The 21,208-nt window shown below is 39.0% G+C and overlaps 1 protein-coding gene across 1 annotated transcript in view; it reads right to left on the bottom strand.

The window, feature by feature from the left end:
- LOC105836444 (zwei Ig domain protein zig-8) overlaps window positions 1-21,208 on the bottom strand; it is a 27,390-nt gene extending 6,182 nt beyond the window's left edge. The window contains exons 1-2 of the mRNA XM_012680476.3: window positions 18,792-21,208; window positions 7,457-7,623 (exon numbers count right to left, since the gene is read on the bottom strand). Of these exons, the coding sequence (XP_012535930.1) occupies window positions 7,457-7,623; window positions 18,792-18,837 (213 nt within the window). The 5' untranslated portion in view covers window positions 18,838-21,208. The remainder of the gene's footprint in view (window positions 1-7,456; window positions 7,624-18,791) is intronic.

The following is a 21,208-nucleotide window of genomic DNA, read 5'->3' as shown; positions in this document are numbered from 1 at the left end:
GCTTCAACAGAATTAGTCTAAACAAAAATAATTTTGTTAATTCAATAACAGTTAATTGATGAAGCTGCATTTTATTTAAACAAGAGCATTAAAATGAGAGTATTTGTTTCATAAATATTATTTCTAATTAGATTAATGGTATTAATATATCTCTTTATTTTGGTAACTGACATTTTATCGCACACTTGAATTAATTCCGTGGAATGTTATATTAATGAGGCAGCTATATATATAAAATTCAGTCTTCATAAACGGTTTAATTAAGATACATGTACATTATAAAAACCTAAAAACTTATTATATACTAGTAATATATGTAATGCGCATCGAGATGTACGAATTTTCCATTACTGAGGATCAAAGCACGTGATGTATGTATATAGGCCACGGCCATATGAGGAAATAATATTATATACCTGCATGCATAGAAATGGACTGTCAATATCAGGTGCCCTACGGTATATTTATCTATCCTACGGCGTTGCCTGCGGTTTGCATAATACATCGTTCGATAAATAAATCGAGAGCTTATTTGTTTGTTTAATATCGTCACTCAATCTGCTGTCGAATTTTTTTTACTCTCTATCAGTAATGTGTTTAAATTCGAAATGAATCGATTAAATTTGATCGAACCTGCGAAGATTTCAGATAAAATGCACGTAAGTTTTACTCGAGTTTTAGCACTCCATAATATGTACTATTCAGCACGTAAAAAACCGTGGGCGAGTTTAATAGATCGTCGATGAAATTTTAACGACTGCGTTTCTCCGAAGTGAAATTTACATTCATTGGCCCTAATTAGTCAATTGGAAATTGGTGAAAACCGCGCAACAATCGACATTCGAAATGATTTGTTTTATTCATTATTGAAATTCTTCCATTCAACGGTTTGAAAGTCAGACAGTTTTCACCGGCTGAAACATGAATTTGCTTAATGAGTAATGCCACAATTTAATGAAATTAAAAACATACATAAATAATTTTGTTCTGTAATAATTGTGTTTTATATATGAACCATTCGTTATACAACCGGATGCTCGCATGTCTTTTATTATCGTTCATTAATTTTTAATTTGATGAGATTTCGAAAATGTACTTAGGCATAATAACGTTACGTGTGAATGAAAAGCTTAATGAATTGCCGATTGAAATTTCAACTTGTCGTTCTATCGTGGCTCATAAAATACATCGAATAAACGCTAACAAAATAATTAACTTCTGTCCTTTAATTTCGGATATGAAATTAACTCCATCGCCGCATCGGTGAAATTGATTAAACTAAATGTGATGAAAGCTATCGAAATCTCATCTTGTTTCGCATATTTTACCTCTCATGGATGATCGAGAGGGTAACGCTCTCACAGTATGTACATATATGTATATATGCCGGTAATCAATATTTTGCTTGGGCGAACATTTTTCAAATCATTCGAAAGATCGGCATTTCAAGGTCTGTTCGAACATAATCCATTGAAAATTTCTTTAAGCTAGAAAAGTGATACATTTCTAATGCATTGCTGAATAAAAGAAATGCAAAAATATACATTGAAGCAACCTTTCATTTTACATAATATCACATGATCAAATTGAGTAAAAGCTTCTCTGCTCTATGGGAAGAGAAAGTATTTGGCGTGATCGGAGACAGGTAGAGCGTACATCGCGCTTTTCGGATCATTTTACGGGAACTTCGATGTATTAACCGATCGCGGGTTGACGTCCTCTCGACGGGAGTGACGTTGCCATGGAGAGATTCGTTTTGTCCTGGTTCGTCCTGCATCCGGCACCTGCGCCAGCTGGAGCTCTCGAGATGACACGGCCGTGTTATTGGCATTAGCGTTGCCGGCTGAAAGCCAAACAAAATCTATCCATCCTGACGAAGCGATGGGGTTGCTGGCGCTGAAGAACGGGACGAGGAAAACAGAGGCGTCGCAACTGTCGTGCCGCGCGCACCTAACACGCTGTGCGAATGCAAAATCGGCTTTTGGTAGCCGGCTATTGAAATCGATTCTACAGATTCTGGCGGGGTTTTCGGTCGCAACCGTTCCGTTGTACCTGGATTCAGCTGAATTCTCCATCTTCATGCAACTTTAAAGCGCGGCTTTTGCAAAATGGAAGGATTACATTTTCAAACTCTCAAGGGACGCAATAGAGTCAAACGCTTTATACAAGATTAAAAACTCTAAACGTTTTACAAGAAAAAAAGCTCTTTCGTACTGAAAAAAATTATACAATAAAATATTTAATTAGAATCGCGTATTACATTAAAAATTAGAATCATGCAACATTAAAATATACCGCATGCGATTTAAAGAATGACTAATTTCGGCAGACGAAATTTTTATCTCGCTATAAATATTTCCTCCGTTACATATATATGCAATCAAGTTTAACTCATACAAGATTCGCATCAGAATGATAAAGTGTTTAAAAGCCACGAAACCGTAGCTGGGTCGCGTTTCTAGATTCGCCTAATACGGGATTACATCGGGCTGCAGATATGATGTCATGATGGAGATTTCGCATTGTCCTATCTCAGCACGGAACCCCGACACTTACGCGAGCCCTCGCGTACTCCAGATGACGCGTATGTGTCATTGGCATTAATCGTCGCATTGTTTGGTGAAATTCAAGCGAAACCTCCGCATGGCAATGGCGCACGATGCTATGCACGGCGTTGTACGGCTGCATCTCTGTACACTCATACGATTCTACGATAACGGGGAGCGAAAATACGACGTGCATTATACGTTTCGGTTGCTCAACGTTGCAGTGTAAGAATTATGTATGTTACGTGGAGAATCTCTCGCTTTTACGACCCATGATTGGATTAACATCTTCCTGTCTGTTTTCATAGTTACATCGGATACATCTGTTTTCCAATTATTAATAAATGTATCAACTGCCTCGTTACTAATGAATGATTATTAACATTGTGCATATATATACCGTTACATTAATTTAATATTTTAATATATGACAGTAATAATTTAATAATGTGATAACGTTTGGAGTTGGCCTACAATAAATGGTTTACATATTAATATGTTAACGTGTAGTAAATTTTAAAGCCGATAATCACAAAACACTACAAGTGTGTGTACTATTTGCTCGATCACGATTCCTTTACTTTAATCACGATTTCTTTGAAGCAAAAGAGAAGATTAATCGTAACACTATAAGGGTATGTTGATCTTCAGAAAATTAAGAAACAGAGCAGCTAGCACGGCACGCTTTCTAATAATCTTGAGTGCTTTATAACACAACGTAGCTTTTATATAAGGAAACAAGCAAAAAGCCTATCCGGAACGTACTGACAGCAATAATTTAGCTCAGAGCGACTGAAACGAAGTAAAAGCGCGCTGCGACGCGCATCTTGAGCGATAAAATTCTGGGATTAGATCTATACGGTGACTCATAAAGTTCAAGGGACTTAACTGTCAAGGGTTCGCGCGGAATAATCTTGTTCTCAGAAATAATATCAAAACTGCTTATAGTATATCGCATAAGCAGTTTTTAAAACTGCTTATAGTATATCGAATAAATATAAAAGGCGCCTGTGGTCTTTTTAAAAGCTTTTCGTTTACTTGTTACTGTGACAACGCGTTTCCCATTTATAATGAATATAATTATTAACTTAACGCCTCTCGAAACGTACATCTATATTTCAAGATTCCATATAGCATATCGATCGACATCCGTTTGAACAAATTGCACATCCAGAACAAATTGTACATATTTTCTTCATTCAGTTTAATTCTGCAATTAGAGCCACGCGTTGACAACATGCAATTGTGCACGATTCAAAAATCTGGGACAAGTGAGAGGGGGAGGGTAGAGCGCGAGATTCGATTAATATTCATAAATCATTACGAGAATATCGTGCGACCATCGCGGATGGCGTAAACATGGAAAGCCGTAGTCCGTGTTTGCGATTACGCTTCGTTTATCAAGTTTTTATATCATTCGAATCTGCCGTTAATCAACGATCCATTGTGGATATATAAGCCGTACGTTTTCGATGCGTGAGCGCGATTACGAGCCGTTCTCGTGTTTGCGCAATGAATAAACTGCGCGATCGCCAATTATTATTGGAAGGCCGCAAAATGGATATCTGGAAATGCAAAAGATAATCACGCGGTCAATGATTCGCTACGTTGTTATGACGTCGTTGCGATATATCGGTTCAAAAGCAACGGATTTATCTACAAGTGTGCGCAGCATAAACTGCAGCATACGATACGTAGCGATAATTGAATGATAATTCGTCAGAATATTCCATTCTTATTAATGTAAAATGAAACATGAAATAATATTGAAATATCAAATAAACGTACTGCCAAAACGCATTAATAAAAGCGAATTCAAATTGAATGTTACAACGAAAAAAGGGGAACGCGATGGCATTTTCGATTAACATAAAATCAGATTTTACTGTACTTTATATCAAACTGTTAAATTCTTATTATACATAAAAACGGTTTTGCTGAATTTCGCAAAAATAAAACCAAAAAGAAAACTCTAAATGAGTTATTAAAAATATGAAATTTCCACAAACTATAGATGGTGGATTTGGAGCGAGCGTTTCGAACAAACAATTATTAATCAATATGCAAAATAATAAATTCGAAGTGTACTCGCATAAATGAAATTTCTCTAATATTATAAAAAAATGCAACTAAATAATAATTCATCTTCCAAGTTATCCATATATTCATGCGCTTTTCAAAGAGCCCTCATATTTCATCGGATATATTATATTACAACGAAGATTACCAAGATTGACTGCATGATGATGTGATCTCTCTGCCGCAAAGGAAAGCTGATCTCAAGCTAACCTCTCTTTGAACAGATTATGATGTCTGCTAATGAAGACGACCATTATTATTATCTACGATGTATTTGCAGTAGCTTCTTAGTTGGTTTAAGCAAACAGCCGGTAATGATGCACCTTCGCTTTCGCAAGCTACAGCGATTGATCTTCTAGGGCGTCTATGATAGTAGCGTCATATATCACAGTGGATCCGATGATATCATGTCAACCAAGTAAACTCGAAAGGATTAAGCGCACCGTATAGCAGGGCTTTTGCAAACTCGAATGACAAATGTTTCGATGCACTTGTATTTTTTTTATCGAGGATAAACACTTCGGCTTTGATACCGCGGTGTACTCATCGTTTTTGTTACTACGAAAACAGAAGTGATTCAAGCGATTCAATGAAATTAACCGTCATATCGGTTGCAATTGCGATACCAAACGATCAACCCTCAATCGGAAACTATCAGAGAGATGTTTGATTTCTAGAAGGAAGAAAATATAACGGGGTAATTCTTGAGAAATTACCCGAGCTTTATTACGAGCGCACGCGAACCTGAAATTTAGACGTAATAAATATATGACTATAGAGTGTAGAACCACAAAAACAATCGATATGCGAAATCAGTTTTATAGCATTCTTACAATTAAAGAAATTACGATCGATGGCTCACCGTTTGTGTAGTCATGCTATCTTATATTTATGCGATTAATCATTAATTCTTTACTCTTTACGTTTTTAATACGTTTATTGAGCAACACCATTTGATAAACGGAATGGCGAATTTAAACTGTAATGTTTAAATGTAAATGCGAAGAAGCGACAAGTACTAAAAATAATGTCGATATTAACCCTAGAGTGCTACTATGGGTGAATTTTTACTCAGGGGCTAATTCAAGTATTTGCTAAACAAAAGAGCAGCACACGAAGGAACTTGCAGTTCCTATATTTTCGTTTTTAATATAGTTACAGAGTATTAGATCTACACTACGTTCTTTATAATTTGTGATTTCAAATTTTTTGGGGTGAATAGTTATCTACATTGTTTCTATAAATTAATAAATTACTTATTATAAAAAAAGCTATTTTATTTTAGCTTAATTTTTAATAAACCTTGCAATAATTTTTATAATTGACAATGGAAATAAGAATGCCAGAATATATAGAATTTTGAGTAGAATAAACTGGTATATAATTGTTATAGGTCATTCAAATGATAATTATATCAATTTATTCCACTCAGAAGGGTAAACGAAATCATTTACTACTTGAATACATTTTTAAATAAAAAAGTATATATAATAATAATGATTCTTATTACCTCTTATTTCTTTTACCTTCATTTTCAATCTTTTTCCAGATACTTTTTTTCAGATATATACTATATCACATTTCTGACTATTATAAACTTTCAAAAAGAGCTTATTTTACTTTTAAATACTAATTGCGGTTTAATAATTTTGATTAGAATGCAAATTACAAAGATTTAAAACTGAAAAACTTTAGCATAAGCTTTCTGAAATTTAATAAGTTGCAATAACGTTTAACAAGATTGTTAAACATTAAAATAAACTTTCATTTATTTTATATTAAAACTGTGTTAATTCAGTTACTCTACAATCCATAAAATTAACTTAAACAAGAATTTAAAAATTCTCAATTGTGTGGTTGAATTTTCACCTAGAGTAGTATTAACGTTAAAAAAATAGGTGTAGGATTAAACGAAGAGCTGGCGACGTGACGACGCGCTCAAATATCAAAAGCCTTTCAGCTGGAACAATCTGTAGTACCGATGTAATTGCAGGAGGAAAATTTTCAAAGCGATATAATTCGCCGACGCGCGATACACAAAAAGAATGCTTCCGTTCACAGCATAAGAAGGGCGGTTAATAATGCAGGAACATAAACGCTAACATCGCTTGCCTTTTTCATGAGACCGCCGGCACCGTGCACGATGAAGGAACAGTAATGTTTATTTAATAGCCCCATTTACGTTAGACAAACTACGCCACGGACTTCACCGTGTAAGAACAGCGATTTTATATTTCATAAGCAAAGCGTGTCCCCATAGAGGTACGTTTGTTCACGTTGCGCGCGTGATTGGTCATTATTGTAATTAGATATATCAAGTTATAATTTCAACAACGAGAAATAAAAATATTTGATCATAAGAAGAAAAATTTAATAATATAAATCTTATGTATATGTAGATTTAAATATTCACGATCGATTTGAAGTAGTAAAATGTTCTAAAATCTTAATAAAACGGAATGAAACGTGATATATTAAGATCCTCGTCAAAGAACCCTTTCATTAGTTCCTTGAGCTATTTAATCTGAGTAATTCGCTTTTTTACTGATACTTTCGTACAGTTCAGGCACTTCAACTTTCCATTGGATTATCGATCGATTAGAAAGTCGTTTAACGGGTTTCTTGGTGGCGAGTGGGCAAATCTGGCGACGTGACGCGCCCGTTAAAGTATCCGCTACGATCGCGAGGAAGGGTCGCAAGGTCGTTCGTGCGGCCCTACCCTTAAATTATTCAACAGCGGCGTGGGGTAGCTGGCCAGCACGCTGTCCGCTACGAGCTAAGATATAGCGCCTCTGGTCACGAACCAGACGATGGATTTTCCGATGGCTCACCGTTCGATTCCCCAAGTTCTTCACCTTGCACACGAGATGCACCGTCTTCCCCACCAGCCCGGTGAAGTTCGATTGCATTGAGATGTCGAAGTGAGGCCCGGTACCTGGCGTCGGCCATTCCTCCAGGAAATCGGTCCGAAAGTTTCGTAGGCATGACGCTATACCGCCTGAAAGCAAATGTCCTTACGATTAGTATCAATCCCTCGGAAACAGACTGTTATTCGCACGGAAAAAAGTTTGGCACTACTGCTGCATCATAGGTGGTAGTGCAGCGCCACCTCGCATTTAGGACTACAGAGTGCCAGTTTTGGGTAACTGGCAGCACTAAGCGCCGGGAGAACTGTTCTCCCCACCCTGATGGGGCAACCACTGCACTTTAAGGTTAGGAATGCTGCGGTGCGAGATTGGGACAGCAGGGCTCCCGATTGGGACAGCAGGGCTCCCAAACTGAGAGAACTGCCGTGCCAAAGAGAAGTACAACAGCGCACTCTCATTTCGTACAGCTGTTACACTAGTTGGTGCTACTGTAGTGCCAAACTTTTTTCCGTGCGGGTAAAAGTTCAAGATTCCTAATGAGATTATCAGATCGATCTCGTACGACGTTACTTCTCGTCCTCGATCAATAGTAGAATGAACAAAAATAACGCCAATACGTCATAAATTTTCTACTTTAATGTTTCATATTTGACGATCACGTCAAGTTGCCAGATTGACATCGGAATAACTACTGCACGTCTCGTAATTTTTTCACAGCACCTCCGTGTGAATGTGTCCCGCGCGCTCGAAGTCGAGGTCCATGAAATGTTCCGAGTATCCGAGCGAACTCTCAGCGGATTTACGATGTATTACATTTTGCGAGACCACTTGACTCTCAAAGCGCGTTAGGCGGAAACTCGGAGGCATCAGCCCGTTAACGTTCACGTCACATCGGAGATCGTACGTGGCATCAACGTCACGGACTGTCGCGTCACGTCAGCCGTGCACGTGAAAGTTCGCGTGGCAGTGGTACGCGAACGGACCTATTTAAATACATCACATTATATCTTGACGTGACGGTAACGTTCCTTTTCGTGACGTTACGGCCGGATTTCCCTTGAAATCTGCGCGTTACCGTGTACACGCATACGGTGCATTTACTAGCTGCTAAGCTTATCGCGCGCGCTATTCGGGAGATATTTTTTCGTGCGTATCTTGCGAACGTTACACGGAACGCACAGGAAGATTATTCTATTGAAATAAATTAATTCTATGGAAAAGACTAGCGTTGCGCGCTAGAAAATACAGTGACGGATTTTTATTAACGGTCGTACGCGTGAAGCACGCACTTTAAGCGTTGGATTAAGATGTGCCATATCGATACCGTGCGCTATGAAACTTTTTAAATCCGCCATTGCGAGCGCATCCAAAATTCTCGATATTTGGGAAAAAAATATTTCACTCAAGCGCAATGCAATTTCTTTTGAAACGTGTGGCACGTTTTTTTTCTCTGTATTAATTCAAAGAGATACGATGTGATCTCTTTTTTTTTTTGAGTAAGCTTTATTTTTTGTATTAAAAACTTTCGTTAAAAAAAATAAATCTTAAAATACAGATTGCAGAATTTTTGCTGCGGAAAAAAATGAAAAACTCGTAACGTATTTCAAAAGTAGTCCTAGTTTCAATATCACTTTGTTTTCGTGCGTTGGATTTCGTTAACTAGTAACTGCGGCCTTTGATTGAATTCACTTTTCAATATCAAAGCTATGACATAAAAATCGACAAGCATTATTTGCAGAATAATGAATGCGAAAAGCAAACATCTGGTTCACGTATGATTGTTCCATTTCTATTATTATTATATTTTCGGTTGCAGACAAAAATTAATAATAATATATGCAATTTAGCCAGTGCAATGTAAATATTTAGTTACACAAAGATATCTTGATATTATTATCTGTGTTATTATCAAATTACCGAGTTAAATATCCACGTAATTTCTCTTTGTTAAGTTTTTATTAGCTTTATTTTATTTTATGTGATTTTGAAACAATGCAGAACATCACACGCTTTTGTACGAGACATTCAACTGCGTAATTATACAATTTAATGAAGTATCTTTCACATCTTAGATAAATGTATCTCGAATGCGCCCCAGTGAAATGCTTATACCGCTGTTTTTTTAAATAAATAAGCATTTGCATATTTACGCGTTACGTTACATGATGGGTCTAGAGAAAAATACGACAGAAGAAACGGACATAAATCTTTGGCATAACTTAAAATGTAAGTAGCGATGCTGTTGCGCGCCACTTTGAGATAACTAATGTAACTGTTCTCCCTCCGGCGTTGACAATAATTCATCTGTTTCACGTAATTCGCATTCTTACACTCGAATTCTTGATTAAGACGAAGGAAATACACAGGCAGCTGCAGCGAATACCTAGAACGCGCACGCACGAACTATCGCCAACTCCGGGAATTGCACTTCCGGATCAACTGTGTGCGGGCAAGCACTTTCTCAGTTGCGAATTATATTTCGTCAAGTGCTTCACAAAGCCAGACAGCCGTGCGCCGCGAATTTCCGACTGTACGATGTTTAGGGCGAGTTCGCGATTAGTACGGAATTGCATGTACTCTTGCTCGTTGCCGGAGTTGATTTCAACCGGGATGGAGATATCTGCTCTACTTCCTCACGCCTTGTCAGCGACAATATTTAACCACCGAAGATCCTCGAATTATCGTAATTTCAACGCGCTAGTTTCAGGTGTGATTCAGGTCAGAAGAAAATTAATATTCTTCAAGAGCAAAAAATACATATTAAATTTTACGCACAGTGAAATTAATCTTAAACTTCCACAAGCTCGTAGAAATTAAAAAATACTCGGAGACGCTCAAATCTGCATTATTGGCACATTTGCATAAAGAGAATAGGTAAATACATTATGAAAGTAGAGTAGAACTTATAACTGAGGAGTTCCCTACAAAAACAAGTCGAAAAAGTTAACTTCCTCAGAAAATAAGAAACTTTTGCAAACTATATCTATTGTATGAATATGGTAATTCTTCTTCGACATACAATAGATACAAGAATGAAGTTGTTTAACGGCTTTAATTAAAATTTTTCCACTTCTCTTTCAAAATTACAATTCATGCGGTGAAACTGACGCATTCTTCGCGTTTTTAACATGGCCGCAAGACAACAGTTAATCCCCGGACTTTAACGGGAGAATAGCTTCCGGGCTCGTAAGCGCCACGAAGTTTAAGGACGACGTGCGCGTAATATCAAACTTCATCGATGACGGGATTAAACATAATCGCCGTCGGCGCCCTCCATTTCTCTTCGTACCTCCAATTTCGTCCAACTTTTCGAAATACTGGTCGACGTGCCCGCGACATGCCCCGCTGCGGCGGATAATACGAAACTTGAAAACGAATGGATTTTCCGTAACGCAACGTCGCGCGCGAGGGCCTCGTGCGCGCAGCATTGTCATAAAATAACCCTCGTAATTGCCTTTCGAAACTTTCCGCCGGTGGAAGCACTTCCGTGACGGGAGAGCCCGGCTTTCTGCCCCCATGCAGACGGTTCGTGAGACCGGCGCTCATTGAGTTCCGCGGCCTCTCGTCGTCGAAGGCCTAACCCCCTCGATGCAGGTATGCACGCGCGAGCGCGAGCCTCACGTCATTCGTTTTCCGCTCGTGAAATTAATTTTCCAAACCCCGAATTCTTCCGCAGGAACTTTGCCGCGTTCCACGCGAGAAAAGTTCACCGCCCGTGCGCCCTTTCATCGAAATTTCCGAGCGAGGAATGCCCGGCAATTGGAGCGACGATATTTATTTCCGTGACGACGTATTCAATTAGGACCGCCGCCGGTCCGATTGAGACGTGAACCACTTAGCTGTAAATATCTTCTTTCTTGCGCTTGCGGCTTTTTCTTTTTAAATATCTGTAATTGTACCTTAAATATTTCTCACAGCAATTATCCGTATAAATGTACCCAGTTAGATCATTATTTATTCGAATGATTTATCTATATTCAGTCTGTTGCAAACATATGTAATTGCATATTTCGACGCGAGAAATAAACTATGTGCCTTTAACTACCAGCACGAGTGACTGTTGATATGAATTAACCTTATGCGATTGCTATTACGCTTTGCGCTCAAAATAGGATGTTTAAATATGTATACGAATATATGCGTGCATTAGCTGGACACGAAAGAGAAATATTAAGTTATTAATCACTTCGTTCCATATGCAAATTAAATTATACGGATGTGGAAACAGCTGATAATAAGTAATTACGACATTTCACGTTTTATATTTCACGATCCAATGCAATAATAATTTCTCGTGTGACAAACACTCGTGTCTTGTCGATAATTGTTAATGCGAGCGAGCAGATGATGCAAATGACTTGAGTGCACTCTCTGTCGACGCGTGAAAAGCGATCGGATTAAAATCTCCTTAGCGGGGACGCTACGTTGTTGACGGAATGGGCTCTATTGATTCGAACGAGGTGGATCGAGTTTTATGGTCCCTTTAGCTGGAAGGGAGTTGAAACAAGTTGACCCCTGATTATCGGATCGACCGAGAGCTGTTCTGTTATGCCAGAAATTAATTTTGTTCCGGAAGCGTTGCTTGCGCTGCGAGCATAGATTTTCCCTTCGTTACGTATCGACAGTTTCGAATGTCACATTACAGTTTCTCTTTATTAAAATTCGAAAGAACAGTTTCATTTTACGTCGCAATTTGCCGACCCCTATTTTCGCTGAGAGAGAGTGCTTGATTAAAAAAATTTGTTTTTAATCCTGATTTTTCTCTGTTAATAAATTATTCAAATTTTTTTTCAATATTTTTTAATCTCCAAATTTTTGCATACTTTATTCAATTATCGTGATCAGATTATGAAACATTACTTTTCTTCTACAATCAATTTTATTTCTTCGGAATCTCCCGCTTGTGTCTGCCTGTCGCAAATATACTATGTAAACTTAGATCCGTCTCTCGTTCTCTCTTTTTCTCTGATCGGCCCTCGAGATATACCGAACGCAGGAGATAGTTGAAGATAAAGACGCGTTTGCAAGGCAAGTTTATCATAGGCGATGGATTATCCATAATCCTTCGCCGGAAATTAATTTCGCGCTCGAATCCACAGGGATGATTTTTGCACAGGTTCGATCATCCGCCCGTCGCGCATCATCGTTGTCTTTTCGATCTCCCCTGATGGAATTTCAACAAAATCGTTTCGCTACTACGGAGAAAAGGATATCGCTGCAAGCTGATCGAAGTTTGGGCCCATTTCAAGTCGTGAACTAATAGAAGAGGAGATACGATTATGGGCAGTAAATGTACGGTAGATCTATTAAGTAATCTTCCGTTTTTTCTTCATCGTGAAACGTCAGTTCAGTTGTCTCGAGTCTATTCGTAAATTGTAAAAGGTTGTTGCAATTTGGCAACGATAAAGTTGAGGTACGAATGCAGGCTTTACACATGACCGTCATAATTATTTCAGATCCTAACGTTACGCGAGAAAGACCCGGAAGCCACTATCGTAATCCATCCGTCAATTCAGAGGTGAATTCTTTCGGACATTGAAGGACAATGGTTGGTTTGGCTAGCCGGCCGCAAAATCCTATTTCCCGTTGTTCCTTGTCTTTCCTTCGCAATCGGCTTCTCTCTCGCCAGCCGGATAAGCCAACTTTGTTTCCTGGCACTCGAATACCCCGTGTTCACTTTTTTATTTCCTTTTCTTCCAATGGACAGCGAGTGCGGGTAGCGGTCATGTTTCGACGGAAGAAGAACGTAGAGAGCGGAAGAGGCCACTGCAATTGCAGAAAGCTTGGAATCGAGTGTGTTCGCGTCACTGGTATATATCGAATCCATCAGAAATGTTGAAAGAGCTAAAGATTACTGTAATTTTGTTCGATATTCAATACCAGTTAATATTAATTTAATAGTCATCATTAAATCCTATAACATTAATGAGCACGGATTCGTATTCCTAATTTTATAAAAATAATAGGACATTTAAAATGGTTAAAACAATTTTTCCATTAGAAATGTAATCTTTTTAATCTAAAAATATTATACGTATATTAAATATTAATATTTAATTACGTTATGCAACATTTTAATTATAAAATAAAAAATATCGAACACAAAAGAACGGCTTAATAAAATGAAAACCTTTCACGTAAATCGCGTGCTGCAACGGAACGTTCACATCTCATAAAGTTAACAATCATTGTTAACTCTATTTAATATTGCAGAGCTCGAACACAACAATATTTCAATGAACTTTCGCGGAACAATTAGAAAATATTCAGTAAACAATTCGTAGCTGTAAGCGAAGTCTCATAAATAGTCGAGTAATTTTGGGTTTTATTAAATTTTTAATAAGTCCTACTATAGGGATTCCATTTTTATTTTTATTTTTGACTTCATTATAAAGATTCATTGTGGTCGTGCTACGATTTCGTATTCCGCACTTGGTATTCTGTATTTCGTATCGATTTTACGAAACGAGAATCTTCGAGCCATAACGAACGATTCGTATATCCATCCATTTATCTATCTACATAGCTAACGCCCGGTCCATGTATACCTATCTCTACCTGTTTACCTATCTACCTAATGTACAACTTGCGCGTCTCGAAGTTAGTAGACTTTCCGTCTTCCATCGAGCACATGCCACACACCTAAGACTTCTCGATAGGGAGATGGGACGTAAGTAACTATCGCGAAAACTTTTCATGCCGCTTTTACTCCTGGCTATAATATGCTTCATGGAAATAGCGTTTGCCGTGTGACCTCGCGAGAACTCTGTCATCCGGCAGCTGTCAGTGTCGCTAATTTCCGATCAGTCACACGAAAGCAGGCGAGGAAGCTCTTAATTCTTCCATTAATCTCCCGTCGCGCCATTACCTTGCAAATAAGTAACGTAGGTAAGTGATGTCACACGTCGTCCCTATTTTTGTTGGACGTACTTGCTCGATCGACTTAACGAATCTCCGTTGTCTATATCGTTAATATCGCCGTATAACATAGGGCACCATAAACACAAAATGAGTTTTCTTTAATTCACCGATTAATCGGTTGCATTGCGTGCAAATGCAACTTTCACAAAGCAAAGTTACATTTGCGTGTAATGCGATTGATTAATCGGGTCAATTAAAAAACTCGCCTTATGTTTGTAAAAATAGACCGAAGGTGTCTAACGTCAGGTAGTAAAGATCAGAGAAGTAGAAGAAAACAACAGAAGCACTTGCCGCATTTCTTTCTCTCCACTCAATTCTTTTCTCTCTTTTACTATTAACTTTTATCTCTTTTTACATGATCTTCAAGTTTTGCGCTTTACGCTCAGTCTATCTCTTCTATGTCTATGATTACCATTTCTAATATTTATTCTTAAAAATTTATCTACATAATTAAGAATCTTTTATACTTTTTTTTTACTTTATAGGTTGCAAAATGTTAGAATAATTGAATTGACACTATTTTAATATAAAAAATCTTATTAAATATTATTTTAAATTATCAAAATTTTAATAAAAGCTATATTAAGTAATACATTAAATAAAAAAACTTGAATTAAATTCTGGATAAACATTCACTCACAGTAACACTCTTGAGTTATGAAGATAGCACATCATAATAGACAGTACAAATATAGAAAAAAAGTATAATTTTCTTTTAAATGTATAATTTCTAAAGTTCCGTAAAAATTTATTAAGTTCCGTTAGTCAATTTGTGATTGTGTAAACACATCCTGCGTGTCATGCGCATGAAAACATACGTCGTCTTCTCATGGATGGCGAAAGCGAGGATTAGCATATGTCGCCACATATCTGCGAGTCTTCATCATTGCGATAATCCGCGACGTTCCGGTAGTACGGCTCGTTAAATTTTAACACAGTCGATATGTCTGCGTCGCGTAATTCTCTGTCCCCAATAGTGTTAATAATGACGCGTCGCGTTGGTGCGAATCGTGAATCATGATGGTGCAGAGAGTGCAGCGAGAAGCTGTTAATGAGTCGTTAGATAATAAACGTCTGAGGCGTGATGAACGGTGAGCACGTGGTTGTGACTGTCTCGCGACGAGGGGATCGTCGGAGCGACGAATTAATTATAGCACATCAAATATAAATCCAACCATTTGTTTTTAATCAGTCACGTTACATTCGACGTATAATTGGAAGAATCATTATATTAATTTGCGTTATTCACACGAATTATTGATGCACCATTGCATTCAAGATATTTCGTTTGTTACAATAATAATATAATTAAAAAAGAAAAAAAAACTTTCCAGTTTAAATGTTTTAAATCATTAAAATTTTATAATATTTTTTAATGCTTTTAATGCTCAGTGTAATAATTTGATTAATTTGATGTACTGATTGTAGAGGAATTAAAGTATTATTAGTTTTTTATTCGGTATATTGAATTCTCATCAGAATTTTCTTTTTCCAGACTCAAAAATGACAATTTTGTTATAGTAATATATTAATCTAACCTGTCATGTAATTTTTTGATGAAGTTATAAGCGCATGTTTCTCTCAAATTGTTGTCTTTTTCAATGTGCCACTATATAACAAGCTACATTTCCAACACGGCTAAATTAAAACTATGTCTTTCGTGGCTGGTGCTACAGTGGTTAACTGAAATTTGAATTTTAACGACGGACTACGACGCGCGGTTTATCGCCATCGTTGTTTTTAATTATGCTGTTACGTGTGAAAACGGAGGAACGAGGATGCGCGGTTAAAGATGGAAAAAGTCGCGCCTTGCGATGAAAATTATGCAACATTATACATGCTAGGCATAGATCTTCTAAAGTGGCACCCCTTCTATTTCAAGAAACTCAACATTGTACTATATTAATTTTGATCAAAAGCGTTAATTATTATGAAATATAAAATAATATTATAAAAACTGCTATATATTATCTGATAGAAGACAGTTCCTAATTTACACTTTCAGTTTTCAGTTTTATTTTTAGCTTTCGCTTAAGTCGCTTAAGAAATTCTACATGAAAACAAAGTGATATGCTATTAGACGTTTCTTTATAAGCGGAATTATATTTTCTCTTCGCTTTCTCTACTACATCGTCGGAAACTGTAGTCTGATTTGTGACAGTGTCGTGATACGTTTCATTCGGCGAAAACACGACCCGTGGTGTACACATGAGAAAATCACCGAGGATTTTCGCAGCGACGTTGATTTCATCGAGGAAACTTCAGCACGAATTCAGCGACGCGCGCGGATAAGGATGAAAATTATTACCTACGTTAATCCGCGTGTAATTCCGTCTTTCCGAAACTTTACCGATGATCCCTGTGCAATCCGATAAATCTCAACGCGTCCTTACTTTGCTAATACGTTCGTCCTTCAAACAGTTGTCGCTACATTTGTACATCTTTCTGTTTTTATTATACTTTCACGCAAAGTGTTAGGCAAAAATTGTTACAACGATAACTTCAGTTTGTTCAAGTTACCGTTGCAACGGCTTTTACCTATCATTTAAGGGTCAGTGACAAAAGTAATTTGTGTGTCGCACGTGTATACATGCATATACATATGGCCGCGAAACGCAGTGCACTATAATTGGCGTATGGCTGCATGCAGATTAAAATATGCACGCGCTGTCAATGCAGAATCGATGCTCTTTTTTTTCGGTTTTCACGCAACTTCCGCTTTTTGTGCGTATCTGGGCGGAAATAGGTACTAGGGTGGAATTTTAACAAGGTGCAAATTTTATAAAATCGGAAGCTCAAAGCATAAACGATGAGTATGTCGTGTCGGCGATTAATATATATTTTATTAAAAACTGTTATCACACCTGCATTTACTCGGCTATTTAAGCTGAAAAACTAATACGAACGCGACTACTGATCTCGAAAATGTGTTCATCCGGCTTTTGTTCGATAACCTCGACAATATGTGATTATAATTTGCGAATGAATAGCGCCTGTTGAAGTTCGCAGATTTCTTCTTGAAGTACTTTTTTTATCACCGGCGTACTGATCAGAGCAAACTTTCCGAAATCATGCTTTGTATATTTCCACGAGAAAGTTTGAGATTACGCCAAGTGTTAAATATTGGCGCATTTTTGAGAACATTTCCAATCTTTTATGTACCTGGTGGAGACATGTGTTCCAGATGCGTTAATAATTGCGGTTTTTCCATAAAAAGTAACACAAATAATCCACTCTTAAAAAAGTATTCTAAAAAGTCATGAAATATATAGAGATAGAAGTAGAAGTAAAAATAAGAAACACTTTATATAAAAATATAAAAAGTACTAAAAAATACAAAAAAAGAAAGAAGTTTATAAACAACTCGTTGCAATTATTAAATATGTTCGCAATTCATTAAAATATCAATATCTACTATCTCTTTATATTCAAAGAAGTAGATGCGACAATGCAAATTTTAACAATTTCATGTCATACGCTGAATTTATCCTCTGCCTTTCAACCTAAGTACAAAATTTGTTGTAATTTCTGCACAAAGCATTATTAATCCTGCTGAAACCGACTGTAGTGCATAAAACTTATTAAAATGTTGCATACTGCATGATGGTTTTATATATTGTGCCATATTCTCTAATTTTATAAATATTCAGTGGGACTCGTTACGTATGGCAATGCTTTGCAAAAAGATGCAAAATATATATTTTGATAATTGTACGTTATATAATACATTCTCCCAATATAATCCCGGAATTTTTCATAAAAATTCACATCGCGGAGGCAGCCGTCTACGATAATCGCATACATGTTGCACGCGTACGTCGACATGTTGACGTCGCGATCGTCAACGACGCCTTCACTTCTGCATAGGTGACTTGACTGCGTCGAGTCACGAAGTATTAATTGGGACGTACGTGCTTGGGACTTAAACGTAACAAGCATAGTAGTTAAAGCCATCGTAATATACCGCTGTTATTAGATGCCTCAATAATTGACCGTGCAATTAACGCGAATACATCGAATATTAGCGCATCAATAATATGAGAATCGCGAGCTGTTTGATTTACCGGCCATTACGAATTCGGATTTTCCCGATATTATTTGAAACGTTAAGCTGCTAGACTAATACACTGTTGAAATACACTGTCACGGATACATATTGTAATAATAACCAATAATAACCGTTCATTGCTATTAATATTGAAAATACACAAGCAAAGACTCAAGATAAACGAATCCAATTGAAGCATTTATCTAATACAACTGGATCATTAAAACGCGCATGCTTCTGTAGCATCTGCGTCGTGACTTAAAACGCTTCGATAGATACGTCTCGTAATCATCGTAATCATCGTAGCATGCGTAGGAGGAGTACACTCACCAAAACAAATTATAAAACAGACAAGTGTGGGAAGAGAAGTAGACATCGCTTTTCCCCGGCGTGGCTCATTCACATATCGATATACTATCTCAGGCGCATCGCAGTCGTTTTCAGGAGACGCCAAACGGCGATAAGAAATAAGTGAATCTCCACACTAACACACCACGCCGATCGACGATCGCGGCGTCATTTCACGTACTCTAGCGTTAGGGGAGAGAGAGCGGGCAGAAGAATCACTTCGTACATTCACCGTACATCCGTGCACAACCACTCGCGCGCCGAACGGACGATAACGCTCCGTGATCTCGCTCTCGAAAACAAGATTAGAGTGCGGCGTCCCTCGATTAGTTTTCCCTCGTCGATAAAATCGCGGTAAACGACGGGCACTCTCTGCTTAATAATTCGCTCACTATCACGAAACAGCTCTAGAACGATACCACATTCTCCCAATTACGGGGCGACGCCGCTGCTAATTGCGTATCGCGCGGTTTCGTCGCAAGCCGCGTAACTCCCACTATCGGCTGTCCCGAAAAACCGGACGCTTCAATAATTAATCCGACGTTTATTATTCACGCCGACGACCGTCGCGCGAGAATTGTCGTGGCGAATCATCGGCCGATCTGCGAACGACAGCCGATGTGTTTTATCACATCGCGACGCGACAACGGTGAACCCGTCTGACCCCGTTTTCCGCCGCTCTGTCGGTCGTAGTTGAACAACTTAGGCGAACTCCGCATCGCCATTATCACTCATCGCGTCATCGACGGAGAGTATTCCCCTGGGATCCATATTGATCGATGCGAAGGACCGGTTCCCATCCGACACTAAGCGGCGTACTACTCTTCGTATCTCTCGCTACGCCGACTATAAGATCGCCGGCGATGCATTAGGCCGGTCGTCGTTATTAATGCAATCCGCACGTTGCGCTGGACGTTCCATCGATCATACCGCCGCGGTTATTTGCCCCGCGCGCGCGGCTTCATCGCATTTTTCCGGGCTCGCAATTTCTCTTCCTCAAGGGAGGAAGATCGACTTCAAACGTGCCTCAATGGTGGCCGCATCCAGCGAAGGGAATCGCGTTTCCTTCCTCTTTTGTCCCTTTACAGCTGCCGTTCGACGATTTGTCTGTAGAAATCGTTTGCATTCACGCGCACCGCGAACTCACTGTCCGTGTGCAAAATCTGCTGTGCGTTGATAGGCGAGGAGAGACGAGCCGCAGCAAATTTTTTCCCCGTACCTTTCAATTGTACGTTACGGGTGAAATAAACAAGTTTCGATCGCGCGACGGCAGTGTTGCTGTAGCACCCGCGAGACAATGCGTTTTACGAGCGGCTTTTAACTTTAACATCTCCCCATCAGCCGCCGACGCTGCGCGATTTTCCGTCGTGGTAGATGCAATTCTTTTCTCTACCGCGCGCCTTCCTCTCTTTCCCTCTCTGCCGTCCTCTCTGTCATCTGTGTAACGCGCTCTTCTGCAGTTCTAATGCCGCCAGCAATTAAACGCAGACCCTCGAGAGATCGTCGACGATGTCCTTAAACGCTCAGGAGCGACGCTTCTATCATGAAGCCGAAAACTGTTTTACGTTACGGGATTTGCGTTCGGCAAAGCAAAGCACTCCAGGACGGAATTCACGATGAGATTCACACACGTATCTGCGACAGACGATTTTCCTATTTACGTACTGGCAATGTTTCCTTTTCTTTCTTCTCGGCAATTTTATTGTTATACTTTTTTGCGCGGTCAGTAAAAGATTATTGCTGGACAAGTACCTAGCCACTCTCACCACGACGAAATGTTCGCGCGGTTATTTAAATTTTTCGAAATTTCAGGATGTGTGTCCAACGACGCTCCGACGCTGTACGCTTCGCGTTCTCCACTCTCTCCGGTCTCACAGCAACCTCGATCAAACGTCGCGGAGATTGAAATCTTCTGGCGCGATCATTCGCTTGACTGCTTTTGCATTTTGCAGACACTGCTTCACTGTACCTTCACTGTACTACCACTTCGCACACAGACGAGCCTGATGTTGATGTTTACGTAACGTCGCGTCGCGCTACTCGTCTGGAGGAAACGTCTGCGGGGAGGGAACGAACGAGATACTCCCGGGGATAAAGTGATCGCACGCAGTATGACTCCTGTCAATTACGGAGGCTCGCACGGGGACGGAGTCTGCGGGGCTGAGGAGGAGTCTTCATATCGTCGCTATGACGAGCGAGATATACCGTGCGCGCTCCTCCGCGCGCTGCGCGAACGGGGTCCGCGGAAGAGGTGTCCTCGGGAGTGCGAACGGGCCCCTCTCGCGCGTACTTCGCCCCCTGACACCACCAGGAACGCGACGCGACGGGGAGAAGGTCGCGGCTCTTTCGAAACGGCGATGCTCCCGCGTCGAGGATAGCCGAGGGACTACATTGCGCGA

Source organism: Monomorium pharaonis, chromosome 1 (assembly GCF_013373865.1).
Source record: "Monomorium pharaonis isolate MP-MQ-018 chromosome 1, ASM1337386v2, whole genome shotgun sequence".
Taxonomy (NCBI): domain Eukaryota; kingdom Metazoa; phylum Arthropoda; class Insecta; order Hymenoptera; family Formicidae; genus Monomorium; species Monomorium pharaonis.
This window is presented reverse-complemented; position numbering and strand designations above follow the sequence as displayed.